Source organism: Phyllostomus hastatus, unplaced genomic scaffold, assembly GCF_019186645.2.
Source record: "Phyllostomus hastatus isolate PE091 unplaced genomic scaffold, TTU_PhHast_1.1 phas_contig_1162, whole genome shotgun sequence".
Taxonomy (NCBI): Eukaryota; Metazoa; Chordata; class Mammalia; order Chiroptera; family Phyllostomidae; genus Phyllostomus; species Phyllostomus hastatus.
The window spans coordinates 13,807,601-13,821,440 of NW_025333537.1; the positions used below are offsets into that span (position 1 = coordinate 13,807,601).

The following is a 13,840-nucleotide window of genomic DNA, read 5'->3' on the forward strand; positions in this document are numbered from 1 at the left end:
AAGTCTCTACTTTTCCCCTCATTGATTCCTACCACAAAGCCCACTCAAGAAGAAAGGCAGTTTTAAACTTAGAGTTGATTTACTTCCAGTTTTGTGAAGCACAATGAACTTATGTCAAGATAGAATACATAAGTGGACAAAATAGGAAGCATCGTCTTTTCTCTTACCACCCAGGTTCTTCCGCTGACCTGGAGAGTTTTACTAAGGACCATTTCCATTGTATTTATTTTAGTAAATAACAGGCCTTTTGGAAGTCCAGTATGAATTTTGAGGTGTGTTTCAGGAATGCCTTCTGTTTAGCTTTTTATTGTGGGATGTTTTATTTGCTGACAAAATTATCTCATGGATCCATGTGTTCCTGATATTTTAGTTTCAAGAACATCACTTGTAGAATCCTGAGATGAATCTAAACAACACCAGATTTAATATGAGGTATTAAAAAGAATGTAGATCAATAGTCATTTGATTTCCATACTTGAGACCACAGTCGTTTATTTTGTCATATATTTCAGAAATATATACCCAAGTTTTTCAATTTCAGTGGGTTTCTTAGACTACAAATATGGTAGTAACCTTTCAGATGTTCATTACTAGTATCTACTTGACTAATTGCTAAGTAACTCAACCATGGCCCTTTGCAACTCTGTGCATACTTTTTGCAACCATGCCTTCATCCTTTTTTAGTCTATTTTCACACTCATATATAGTTGTTATTTTAGGATGCAATCACACTCCTGTGTTGAAATATTATGTGGCTAACTGTGGACTTCAGAAAGAAAGTGTAATATGTTTATGGTATGTGAGGACTTTCATACAAATACATGCATCTCCATTTCTGAATACTTTTTCTCCTACACACTACTTTTTGGCCTCCTTGTACTTGCAGTTCCTTGAAATTTCTACATTCAGATGCTTTTTGCAAATCTGCCACTGAAATGCTCCTGTTTTTTGTTAATGCCTATCTAATCTATATGAACCTGTACCTGTATTTGTCACTGGATAATATAATCATTGCATGTTGTATCTTTTCCATGAGAAAGCTTCTGGAAAGCTGGGACTATCTTGTCTGTATAACTTGAGCAATGAAGATTTACTATATAAATGTGAGTGCTTATCTGTACCCATGTTTTCTACCACACGGAGAAGCGTAGTCTGCAATGAGAGAGAAGAATGAAGCCATTATAGAAGCAAAGCCATGGAACAGCCCTGAGTGAGTCCCAAAATCTGGTTCTTGACGTGCATATTCATCTCTGCCCTTTTCATGCCTTCATCATCGGATTCTTCTATAAGATACTTCGAATAAATCCCCAAGTTTGCTTCAGCTGGTTCAGGTTGTGTTTGTTACTTACAACCCATATATCCCTACGAAAGTCGTAAATTGGGTTCTTTGCAAGCAGATACTAAGGTGAAGTTTTGGGTGCAGGATGTTTATGGAGGATCAATGGCTGTGAAGTGATTGGAGAATCAGTAGGAAGAAGTCAGAATGCAGTGTAGTTGTTGCAATCTTTGCCAAGCCAGTACGGAAGCTCTGAAACAAATACTCTTCATAACAGTGTCTCATCTTGGGCCAAGATTAGGTTTTACAGGCTTGAGTTGCTCCGTCATCTGAAGCTGCCTTAGGAAGGGCGTACTCGCAGGCGAATCGGCTCTTTGCAGCGGCGGCCAACTCTGAAAAATCTGGGCAGCTAGTCCTTGAGGAGGGATCTGGGTGACGCATCTAGTGAAGACACAGTCCCTCCCTCCTTTAGATCCGTTTGTCCCAATTTTAGGTGTCTCTGAGGAGAGACAAAGAAAAGGAAAATTAGTAGGACAAAGTGCAGCCCCTACTGTTGAAGTTGTTTTCTCTCATGTTATCCAGTCCAGATTCTCCTCACAGTCACCACCGCTGGGGGCATCGGTGGCTGTCTTGGTGGCTTGACCTGGACCCTCATTCCTGAGCCCTCACGTGCCCGTCCCATTCCCGACTTCATCCCAAGAAGCAGCGGGTGGATCACCTGAATCCACTCGTACTCCTCCCCCTTCTGTGGTGATAACAGCAGCCCTGCCTCTTCCGCAAGTGTCAACACCCTTAAAAAGACAGCGGCTCCTCTTCTGACCTCTGGGCCTCTGGACAGAAGGAGCACGTTTCCCACGTCATATCTGTAGCTTATAATCAAGTGTAAGACGCTCTGTCCTCTGTCAGTGAAGTCTGTCACCCTTGGGAATGAAGCGTACAAAGTCTCTGGAGGGTCACTGCTAATGGTGGTGAGAGCATGCCTGAATCCAAAAACTGGTACCGAGAACCAAGTATCCTTCCGCTTTGGGGGACACAGCACCACAACTCTGCAGAGAGGCAGCACGTCGCTACCGCTGCCGCTGGCTTGGGACCCTCCACCAACCGCGAGGGGCTCTGGGAATCGCAGTCCCTGCCAGCGAGGATTCTGGTGGCCAAAGCTGTCCGAAGCCGGCGTTCTTGGACGGAAGTGCTGGAACCGCAGTGGGTTCTGGGAATTGTAGTTGTCTGAGGGTGGGGCTTTTGGTCTCAGGAGGCAGAGGCCGCGGAGCGTTCTGGGAGCTGTGGTTGTCTGAGGACAATGCCCTTTGTCTGGAGGCCCCCCAACATCCGCCGCATGGCTTTCTGGAAGTTTTTTTGTGTGTGGGCGCTCCTTCCCCCCACCCCGCACGCTGAGGCCACTGTGTGTCCTGGGAAGTGCAGTCATCTGGGGGCCGGGGTCGCTGTCCGTGGTGCTGCAGGTTTAGGGGGTTTTTGGTGTGTGACGGAGAGCATTCCCCACCCCCCACGTGCTGAGGCGCAGATGGGTCGGGAGCGCAGGGGTGCAAGGCCCCGTACCTCCCCCTCGCACTGTCTCTCGCGCCAGGGTCCTGGGGAGATCTGGGAATTGTAGTGTGTGAGGGGAGTCTTCCTTCCACTGCGCGCTGAGTTCGCGGAGGACCCTGGGAAGTGTAGTTGTCTGAGGCGCGTTCTGTCAGAGGCTGGCGCCGCAGGCGTGAGGATTTCTGGGAGTTGTAGTGTGCGAGGGGAAGCTTTCCTTCCACTGTTTGCTGAGGCCCAGGTGGTGAGTCCGTAAATGCAGTTCTCTGGGACCCGCACTGTCTCTGGCGCCGTAGTCGTGGGGGGGTTCTGGCAGTTGTAGTGTGGGACAGGACTCACACCGCTGAAGCCGCGGTGGATCCTGGAGAGGGCAGATGTTTGGAGCCGTGGCCTGGTCCCGGGGTTCGGTCCCTGAGGCTCCGGAAGGCGCAGTTTTAGCGCCCGGACGCAGACCTGAGAGTCTGGGATTCTTGGGCCAGAGGTAGGTAAAGGCCCCCCAAACCCCCAGCCCGCGCAGGCATTCCCGCAGGCAAGCCCGGACCATGACCGTCCGGAACTCGGAGCGCTTCGCGCACCCTGCCACAATCGCAGAGGAAGCGCGCCGTCCTGTGACCCCATTAAAAGGGACGCTGAGCTCGTGGGCGGAAGGGAGCTCCCTCGGGCTCCCCGGGCCTGCTGGGTTCCCTGACCCCGTGTGCCGAGGGCGGAGGGTTGGGACCCGCTTCCTCGCGCACCGCCCGCGGGCCTGACGCTAACCGCTCCTTTCTTTCCCCCCAGCTCTCCCAGGCTACTCTGCCCTTTTCTCCTCGGCTTTGCAGTGAGCCATGTCTCAGGTGAGCCGGTGCTCCCTTTCTTCTAAATGAAGCTCTGATTTTCAGTCCCTAGGGACTTCCGCGGCCGGCCGGCCCCCGCGGAACCCCAGGACCCAGCTTGGCTCCTCCCCTTCGGGCGCGGGTGCTTCGCAGGGTGTCAGAGAGAGGGCGGGAGACTGTTCCGGTGTGGGCGGGGTTTCTGACCTGGCAGGTGTCTATTAGCAGGTAGGGAGCCAGCTGTTCTCTTGCCTCCTCTTTCTCCCTTACTCGATTGAGAAGAGCTTTAAATTTTGTCTCTTGGTTTAGCTACCCTTCATGCGCTTACTTATCATATTTATATCAAGCATCTAGTTTCAGCACCTGTACCTGGTCTCAAAGGGTGACCCCTGGACCAGCAGTGTCAGCTGAGAGCTAGTTAGAAATGCATGTGTGTGTGTTTTTTAAGATTTTTAATTATTTACTCCTAGAGAGGCGGTGAGAGAGGGAAAGAAACACCAGTGTGACACAGAAACACTGATGTGAGAGAGAAACATCAATGGGCCGCCCTTCATAGGCACCCGCCCCTCATCAGGCCCGCAACCCAGGCATGTGCCCACTGGGAACCAACCAGTGACCTGTCACTTTGCACATCGACGCCCAACCAACTGAGCCACACTGGCCAGGACTAGAAATGCACGTTCGTGAGCCCTACCCTAGACCTTCTAAACCAGAAACTGGGAGTCCGGGTCAGCAGTTTGTGTTTTGACAGCCCCTTCAAGTGGTTCTAATGCATGACCCATTCTCAGTCTTGGGGATCCAGCAATGAGCAAACCAAAATCTCTGAACTCAGGGAGCTCATTTTTCAGACATGACATCAAGTTTATTTTAGAGCAAGGAATGCTGATTGTTTTTGTTTTGGTTGTGGCTAAGTGCCTGGCTGGCAGTCATGCTTCTCAAACGTGGGTAATATTGCCAACCATTCCAAATTAGTCCCTCTGTCTTATTTATTTATTTATGTATGTATGTATTTATTTATTAAAGATTTGATTTATTCACTTTTAGAGAGAGGGAAAGGGAAGGAGAAGGAGAGGGAGAGAAACACCAATGTGGGGTTGCCTCTCCCACTCCCCGTGCTGGGGACCTGGCCCACAACCCAGGCAGGTGCCCTGACTGGGAATCAAATCAGAGAGCCTTTGGGTCACATCCAGTGCTCAATCCACTGAGCTACACCAGCCAGGGTTGTTTTTATTTTTAATTAATTTATTTTTAGAGAGGGAAACATTGATGTGAGAGAGAAATGTTGATTGGTTGCCTCTCATATGTACCCTGAACTGGTGCATGAAACTGAACCCACAACCTAGATGTGTGCTCTTTCTGGAATCAAACCAGTGACCTTTAACTTTGTGGGATGATACCCAACCAATTGAGCCACACCAGTCAGGGCTGCCCCTCTGTTTTATGTGTATGTGTGTGTGGGTTTTTTTTTAAGATTTATTTATTTATTTTAATAGAGGGGAAGGGAAGATGAAAGAGAGGGAAAGAAACATCCATGTGCTCCTCTGTTTTTAGATCCAGTTCTCAGTCCTACTTTTTGTCATACTTGTCTCCAAATCCAGAGCTCTCTAAGTTTTGCTCAGGAGTCCAAGTTCCACCCATGTTACAAATCCCACTGTTTACTCTAGGAAACAGCTTTATTCTCTATCACTAAATAATCTTTATCACTTAAAAAAGTAACTTTGCCATACATTTTGGGCTGTTACTAGCTTGGGACCTTCTTTTTTTTTAGAAAAAAGATTGTATTCATTTAATTTTAGAGAAAGGAAAAGGGAGGGAGAGAGAGAGGGAGAGAAACATCAATGTGTGGTTGCCTCTCGCACACCCCCAACTGGGGACCTGGCCCACAACCCAGGCGTGTGCCCTGACTGGGAATCAAACCGGTGACCCTTCGGTTCACAGGCCAGCATTCAATTCACTGAGCCACACCATCCAGGGCTAAAATTCCTTTTTATGTCTAACAGTTATGCGGATCACTCAACAGGTGCAAAACTAGGTGTTTATTGTTCCCTCTAACCTAGAGGGAAGAAGCATTAGGTTCCAGCGTGGGAGGTATTACATTTCCTGCTCTGGAGGTCCTGCCCTCTACTGCTTATCTTCCTTGCTCTGTAACATTGCTAAAATTGCCTCTGAGTTTCATAGCTGCTACGGGCCTGGTAGCTCAGTTGGTTAGAGTATTAACCCCATATATCAAGGTTGCAAATTTGATTTCCTAGTCAGGGCCTGTGCAAGAATCATCCAATGAATGCATAGATAAGTGGAACAACAAATTGATGTTTCTCTCTCTCATTTCCTCTATCTCTCTAAAACAATTAAAAATTAAATTTCACAGCTATTTCTTCAGGAATGGGGACAACTATGATAAACCTGAGAATGCATACCACATTTCAAGGGTACGGCTGCTATGGACTACAACTAATTGTTATCAAGAAGAAATTCTTGCCAAATCAAGGTGAAATACACTGGTATTAAGGACAATATCCATTGCCCATTAAACACAAAGGAATTGTCTTCACTGTTCATAAAGTGCTGTAAGGCCTTAAGAATTTTTATAACCAAAGCCAGAAATCCAAGTTCGCATATATAATTTTTTACCTTTCAAAAAATTGTAAATTATCTCAGGACAAATCACATATTTTTTCTCTCATTTTCTTTATTATACAGCAAAACAAAACAGCTCTACTCTTACTTATACTGTCAGTGATCACTCAGAATTTGGAAAACTCCCATTGCCATTACTTGTATGCACTTTCCGCCCCTGACAGTGGGTTGCATTGCACTAGTCATCAGGGCCTCAGGGAGCACTGGTGCTTGTTGCGCAGATGCCTGTGTGTCATTTCAGGGGTCAGTGACATTCAGAGACGTGGCCATAGACTTCTCCCAGGAGGAGTGGGAATGGCTTCAGCCTGCTCAACGGGACTTGTACAGACATGTTATGCTGGAGAACTATGGTCACCTGGTCTCACTGGGTAAGTGTTCCTCCTCCTCTCCCCGCACAAAGAAAGTGACCTTTAGTGTTACTCTCGTGAATCTTGATTATCTGCCTGAATATTCTCAATGGAGGTATGTCCCCCGTTTTTCCATTAGTTTTTAAGATGGGGATTATAATGCCACCTACTCTTTAGATACCCTTTATACTTACATCTGTCATTTCTTTTAATGGTCCCTCTTTCCTGAGGATTCAAGAAGTGATTTTGAATTTATTTCATTTCTTCAAGCAGGTCTTAACATGTCTAAGCCAGACGTGGTTTCCTTATTGGAGCAAGGGAAAGAGCCCTGGCTGGGGAAAGATGTGAGAACAGATTTCTTCTCAGGTGAGTGAGTTAGAAGTTGGTGGGGAAGTTTAAAAATAACAACACAACTCGTCAGTGAGAAAGCAATACTTTTTTATATGTTGGTTAGAAAGTTTTCCCTTATAGACAGCAGATACAGAGATTGTGAAGTCTTGCCCACAGCTCCATAAGGGACCACTTCACACCACTTACCAGTCTGCCTTCAGTTCTCATTGTAGCCTTTCCCTCACTTCCTCAGAGATACACGTGTCCTCTCCTTCCATCATTAGCTCTTCTGGTCTCTGAATTTCATTTCTTTTTGATTTCCCCTCTTTATTTCTTTTTTTTTAAGGTGTATGTTTGTATGTATGTATGTATGTATGTATGTATTTTTAGAGAGAAGGGAAGGGAGAGAGAAAGAGAGGGAGAGAAACATTAATATGCGAGAGATACATCAATTGGTTGCCTCTCACATACCCCTAACTAGGGACTGGTCCGCAACCTAGGCATGAGCTCTGACTGGGAATTGAACCTGTAACCTTTTGGTTTGCAGCCCAGTGCTCAATTCACTGAGCCAAACCAGCCAGTTATATTGTGATTTGTTATATTGTGTTATATTGTGATTTGCTTCTCAAAATTAAGATTTATGTACTTTGCATATTGTTCTTACCCTTTGTTTCATTGTATAAGTAAGTACACCCTAATTATCCATTCTATTATTGAGGGCTTCCTGGATTGTTTGCAGTTTAGGGCTGTTGTAAGCAATGTTGTGATTGTCCCTGTATCCTGGTCCGCAGTAGGCAGTACCTGCTGCTGGGGGATGTCCTGGGGGATGTCTAGGACTGGAGCTGCTGGGTCAGAGGACAGTGCAGCTCTTCTACATCATTAGATAATGTCCAAATGTTTTCCAAAGTGCTTTGCACAGACATACACTCCACAAATATACTAAGTGGGTTCTTGTTTTAGTTTTGTTTTGGTAGTTTGGAACAGTGCATGGGAGTATTTCAACAATTCACTGAGCTTCTGACTTACAAAGATTTCTGGTACAATTCACTGATTTGACAACTGAGCAGTTCTTTTTTTTTTTTTTGATAATTTTTTTACGTTTTTTAATTACAGTTGATATTTAATACCATTAGTTTCAGGTGTAAAACCCAGTGATTACACATTTATACAACTTACAAAGTGATCACCTCAATAAATTTAGTATTATCTGACACCATGCATAGTTATTGCAATATTATCACATTATTTATGCTGTACTTTGCATCCCCATGACTATTCTGTAACTACTGATTTGTGCCTCTTGATCCCTTCACCATTTTTAACCATTTTCTCAACTCCTCTCCCATTTGATAATTATCAAAATATTCTGTCTACGAGTTTGTTTCTATTTTGTTTTTTAGATTCCACATAGAAATAAAATCATGGCATTTGCCTTTTTCTGACTTACTTCACTCATCACAATACCCTCTAGCTCCATCCATGCTGTTGCCAATGACAAAATTTCTTGTTCTTTTCTTTCTTTTTTTTTTAATGTTTGAGTCATATTTCATAGTATTTACCGGGTTCGACAAAAGTAGGTTTACAGTTGTGAGTACATGAAACAACAGTTTATCCTTGTATTATTTTCTATACAAACAACTGTAGACCTACTTTTGCTTCATCTCATACATACCGCTTCTTTATCCACTGATTTATTGGTGGACACTTATGTTGCTTCCATATCTTGGCTATTGTAAATAATGCTGCAATGAACATACGGATACATGTGGTTTTTCAATTTAGTGTTTTGAGTTTCTTTGGATAAATACTCAGAATTGGAATTGCCGGGTCCTTCTTTGACTCTTATAGCCTTTGTTCTGCTTTTTATCCTCGTTGGTCTGGGAAATCATATGACAAATAGTATGCAACTAGTTCCAAACTAGTTTTCTCAGTGAAGCTTTCCTTTATCTGTTGCAGTGGATTTTTATATCTTGTCCCTGATCTTTTATACACTTTTTTACTCTAAATACTTAACTTCCCTTTCTTTTCTTTTTTTAAAGATTTTATTTATTTATTTTTAGAGAAAGGGGAAGGGAGGGAGAAAGAGAGGGGGAGAAACATCAGTGTGTGGTTGCCCTCGAGTGCCCCACACTGGGGACCTGGCCTGCAACCCAGGCATGTGTCCTGACTGGGAACCGAACTGGTGACCTTTTGGTTCTCAGGCCAGCACTCAATCCATTGAGCCATACCAGCCAGGGCTTAACTTTCGTTTCTTATGTCATTGTTTTCTTTTCTGTCTTCACCGTTTATATTCTTAGCTCCTAAAGAGAATTATTCAGTTCATATCCCCAGAGCTCTTATAGAGGTACTCAGAATACATGGAACTGGTTTACAGAAGAGTTGTGAAAGTAATTTAAGACTTTCCCTTATTGCAATGATCATTTTCTTAATAGCTAATTCATTGCTTTCCCTCTGTTTTTTCCTTTTTTTGTGCATACCATATATAGGTATATATCTTGGTTCATTGCTTAAATACATATTAAAGAAATATGAGGTCTCTCTACTTTTCTGTAGAAGCTTACAGTCAGTGATGATGAAAGGCAGCATTCCCTCCAAAGAAAATGTCAAAGCATGTTTTAGAGGAAAATGGTTTTTTAAAGTGTAATAATTTTGGGAATAATTTTAAACTTCCATAAAAGTTTGAAGAATAGTACAGAGAATACCCATATGTTTATTTGCTAACATTTTGCCCCATTTTTAAGGATAATTTAGTACATGAGTTTTTCCAGAAACTTTTGCGCCTATGTTGTATACATCATGGACTTGCATGGACTTTTAACCCTACATATTTTATAAGACTAAGAATATGAGAGAATATATATTTTTAGAGACCATCATGTTATTATAAAATTCTCTTCCCCCCAAATGATTAAGTGTCTGTTTAAAATTTAGCCTGAAGATAATCAGGGCCCGTGCTCATCTATCAGAAGCATCTGGTAGAAACACTGTTACAGCAAAGCTGAGCTTCAGATATCAATGTAAAAAGTAGAGGTAGAGTGAGCAACATAGAAGGTGATATTCAGAGAAACCTTTTGTTATTTTATTTAGAATAAGCCACTGTTCCAAAGGCATTAGGTGAACAATCTGATATCTTTGTGGGACCCGAGGAGCACTTGCAGTTTATTAGCATAATGAAATTTTCATTTTCAGGTCATTCTGGCAGCAAATAAATGGAAGTGAGGAAAACTAATAACCTGTCTTTCCCAATTACTTAATCTTCTTCATATCCCTCACTTTCAGTTACCTTGATTTAATTTTTCCCCTTATTCAACTAAATCTCTCTTCTGTTTGATGTCTTCTGAATTACTGGGCTTAGACTGCTTAGATTTCAAAGTCACATATGACAAATATGAAAACATTTCATACTTAATTTTTTCATTGAAAAAGAGAGAATGGCTTTTATTTCACTCAACAGGAAATAAGAAACATTGCTGTGTTTTTTCAGTTTCAGGGTCGAATGGTGTGATCAGAGAATTTTCTCCAAACAATGTTATATATGAAGATGATTCATCCCAGTATTTGATAAAGGAGAGGATTCTGAGCTACAGCCCTGAACATTCCTGTTTTAAAGGAAGCTGGAAATGTGAGGATGTTACTGAGATGCTACAAAGAAATCAGGGATGTATCAGGCAAGTGAGAGTTTCTCATCAAGAAGCCCTGTCTCAACATAGTGTCAATGCCGTGGAGAGGCCCTTTGGGTGCCACGAATGTGGAAAAACTTTCAGTCGGCGCTTTTCCCTGGTATTACATCAGAGAACTCACACTGGAGAGAAACCATATGTATGTAAGGAATGTGGCAAAACCTTTAGTCAGATCTCAAACCTGGTGAAACATCAGATGATACATACTGGAAAGAAACCCCATGAGTGTAAAGACTGTAGTAAGACATTCAGTTACCTTTCATTCCTCATTGAACACCAGAGAACACATACCGGGGAGAAACCCTATGAATGTCCTGAATGTGGAAAGGCTTTCAGTCGTGCCTCAAACCTCACTCGGCATCAGAGAATTCACATAGGGAAGAAACAATATATGTGCAGGAAGTGTGGGAAAGCCTTTAGCAGTGGCTCAGAACTCATTCGTCATCAGATCACGCACACCAGTGAGAAGCCGTACGAATGCATTGAATGTGGGAAGGCGTTCCGCCGCTCTTCACACCTTACTCGGCATCAGAGCATTCACACCACCAAAACCCCCTATGAATGTAACGACTGCAGGAAAGCCTTCCGTTGCCACTCCTTCCTTATTAAACATCAGAGAATTCACGCTGGAGAAAAGCTCTACGAATGCCATGAGTGTGGTAAAGTTTTCACATGGCATGCATCCCTTATACAGCACAGGAAAATCCACACTGGAGAAAAACCCTATGCATGTACTGACTGTGAGAAAACCTTTAGTCGGAGCTTTTCCCTCATTCTACATCAGATAACTCATACCGGGGAGAAGCCCTATGTATGTAAGATATGCAATAAATCCTTCAGCTGGAGTTCAAACCTTGCTAAACATCAGAGAACACACACTCTAGAGAACCCCTATGAATATGAAAATTCATTTAATTACCACTCATTCCTTACTGAACACCAGGGAATTCACACTGTTGAGAAAACCTAAAAATGTACGGATTTAAAAACATAGCAGCTAATGCCTTACTTTGACTTGAGAGCCTTAAGTGAATGTGTTGAAATTGAAGACATTGACCCATACCTGGAGAAAGACCCCAGAAATATATGGGAAAGCCATTAAAGCTGCTTTTCTTTTTGTAATATCAGAAAATGCAGTCAGTATTGAGAGGACTCCTCATCTGGTAGGACTCCCTTACTCTACGTTTACTAATTCCCACCAGGAAAGGGATGCAAGTCGAGTGCATGTGAGAAAGCTGTCCCTCGGGGATTAGCTCTCCTTCTGCATCTGTCAGCTCACGCACGGATGAATGCATGGGTTAGGGTGCACTTTTCCAGGACATCAGAAAATTTATACTGAAGTAAAGTCATACATACAAACACCGTGATTCGAGAATGCCTTCATGTACCCTGCACTATTTATAAAATTCTAAAGGTCTTTCAAGGAGAAAAAGCAACCCTCTACATGAACTGAATATAGATTGACTTTCTGCAGTATCTTAAATCTGAAGAATTATACTGGGGAAAACATACCATTGTAATGGGTGTGGGAAAATCTTAGCATTCTGAGAAGTCATACTGGAGGGAATTAATGTAGGAATTTTTTTCTTTACAGGGGGAATGTTTTGGTCTTTTTCTAAAAAAGAAAGCATATTCAGAAAAGACCTGTACATACATGTTTTGATTTATAGTTAATATGGTACTTGCTGAGAGTTTACTCCCACAGCATATATGACTCTGAAAATGCAACTATCACGATGTCGACATGAGCAAGAGTAGTGTGCTTTCATGGAAACATTATACAAACATAATTATAGAAACATTTTTGGTGTCTTACGGTTTTAACTAAGATAGTGTTTGGATTTAAGGTTATACTAACACACGTTTATCCTTGAATCTGACTAGACATCTCTTAGTCAGAAATCAATGTCCATGAGGCAATGTCCATGTCCAGGGAAATGCCAGCGTAGTTTTCCTCTTTTGTTGTATTTACAGTAAGAACATTTATTTTGTAAAACCATACTTGTCTAAATAAATTCTGTTGTGTTCACTTTCAATGTACACCTTGACCATTTTTTAATGTCCCGGGTAAAAGTTTATCTTCTCTGAAGCAACTGATTGCTTCTTATAAGAACTTGCCTCGAATCTAGTGTTTGTAATATGCAACTTAGTACTTGACTAAGTGCTTCATTTATTTTTTCCATGTATACGTAAATCTTACACAAAATGAGAGGCTAGCATTTTCTTTTGTGACAACAGAACAGCTGCTGCTTAGTAATTACTTTTCTAGAATTACCCAGTGAGTCATTCTGTTGTGTAAACCCTCCCTTTCCCTAGTGCTGCCAGCATTGTTACTTTCCCCAGCACCATGAGCCCCGTGGGGGGTGGGGAGGTCTCAGTGAACAAGAACGTATTTGTTATTTCAAAGGTTTGTAACATTCAGAGGTGTAGCCGTAGACTTCTCTAAGGAGGAATGGGGCCAACTGCACCTTGCCCAAAATAATTGATATTGGGATGTAACGCTGGAGAACTATGCGAAGCTTGTCTGAGGAGGTTACTGTTCCTCCAAATTAACTGAATTTATGTATCTTCGCTATCTCCCTAGGAAATATTGTGAGCAGCGGGTGGGCTCTGAATTGCCTGGCTGAATTCCTATTCCATGTCCTTGAGGAAATGATTGCAAATGGGTAGCAGTGGAAAGTGGATACATTTTCCTCCTGCTCTTGTTCTTAAAATAGCTTTTCCTCCCTTTACTGAGATTGGGTCTGGAGCTGAGGAAAACTATAATATTTTGAAGTATCTATTTTCTCTCTCTTGTAAGCAGGACTTTCTGTTTCTAAACCCAATGTGACCTTATTGGAGCAAGGGAGAAAGTGATGGAGAAAAATGTGACAAGAGGACTGTGACCAGGTAAGTGAGGGGCAATCAGGCAGGAAGTGCCTTTACAGGAAGTTCAGCACACAGATACAGTATCTGAATCATTTTATCAGAAATAAAAACTTTCTCCTCCTTCATGTAACATCATTCAAAACTACATAACTCATCTAAAAAGTCCTCTAATTTATTTGTGCTAAGATATTTCAGAAAGTAAGAACTATTATTCTAAAAAGTGAAAACAGATAATTCCTAGGTTATACAGGAAGAGATGTCAAACACTTGCTACTGAAAAAAAGAAAATGAATACTTCGTGGATGTTTTGGATGATACGGTATGCTTTGTCACTGCAAGAAGGTGCTGGCAAGGTTC

The 13,840-nt window shown here is 42.6% G+C and overlaps 1 protein-coding gene and 1 long non-coding RNA gene across 8 annotated transcripts; one reads left to right on the forward strand and one right to left on the reverse strand.

Moving 5' to 3' along the window:
* Positions 1-466: 466 nt before the first annotated feature.
* On the reverse strand, positions 467-2,423 carry LOC123822278. Its single transcript, XR_006786256.1, has 2 exons — positions 1,995-2,423; positions 467-1,775 (listed from the first exon to the last, which is right to left on the reverse strand). It is a non-coding gene; the product is annotated as an uncharacterized LOC123822278 (long non-coding RNA).
* A 576-nt stretch (positions 2,424-2,999) lies between these two features.
* ZNF140 (zinc finger protein 140) lies at positions 3,000-12,651 on the forward strand. Of its 7 annotated transcripts, none has more exons than XM_045845977.1 (6): positions 3,000-3,056; positions 3,590-3,645; positions 5,990-6,109; positions 6,500-6,626; positions 6,876-6,971; positions 10,420-12,651. In XM_045845977.1, the coding sequence occupies exons 4-6, from the start codon at positions 6,593-6,595 to the stop codon at positions 11,583-11,585; spliced, it is 1,296 nt and encodes a 431-aa protein (XP_045701933.1). In that variant the 5' UTR covers positions 3,000-3,056; positions 3,590-3,645; positions 5,990-6,109; positions 6,500-6,592; the 3' UTR covers positions 11,586-12,651. The 7 variants fall into 7 exon arrangements, with proteins under 7 accessions (XP_045701933.1, XP_045701894.1, XP_045701913.1 ...); XM_045845957.1 differs by having other exon boundaries at positions 3,021-3,293; XM_045845967.1 differs by having other exon boundaries at positions 3,021-3,293; positions 5,990-6,050.
* Positions 12,652-13,840: the final 1,189 nt, after the last annotated feature.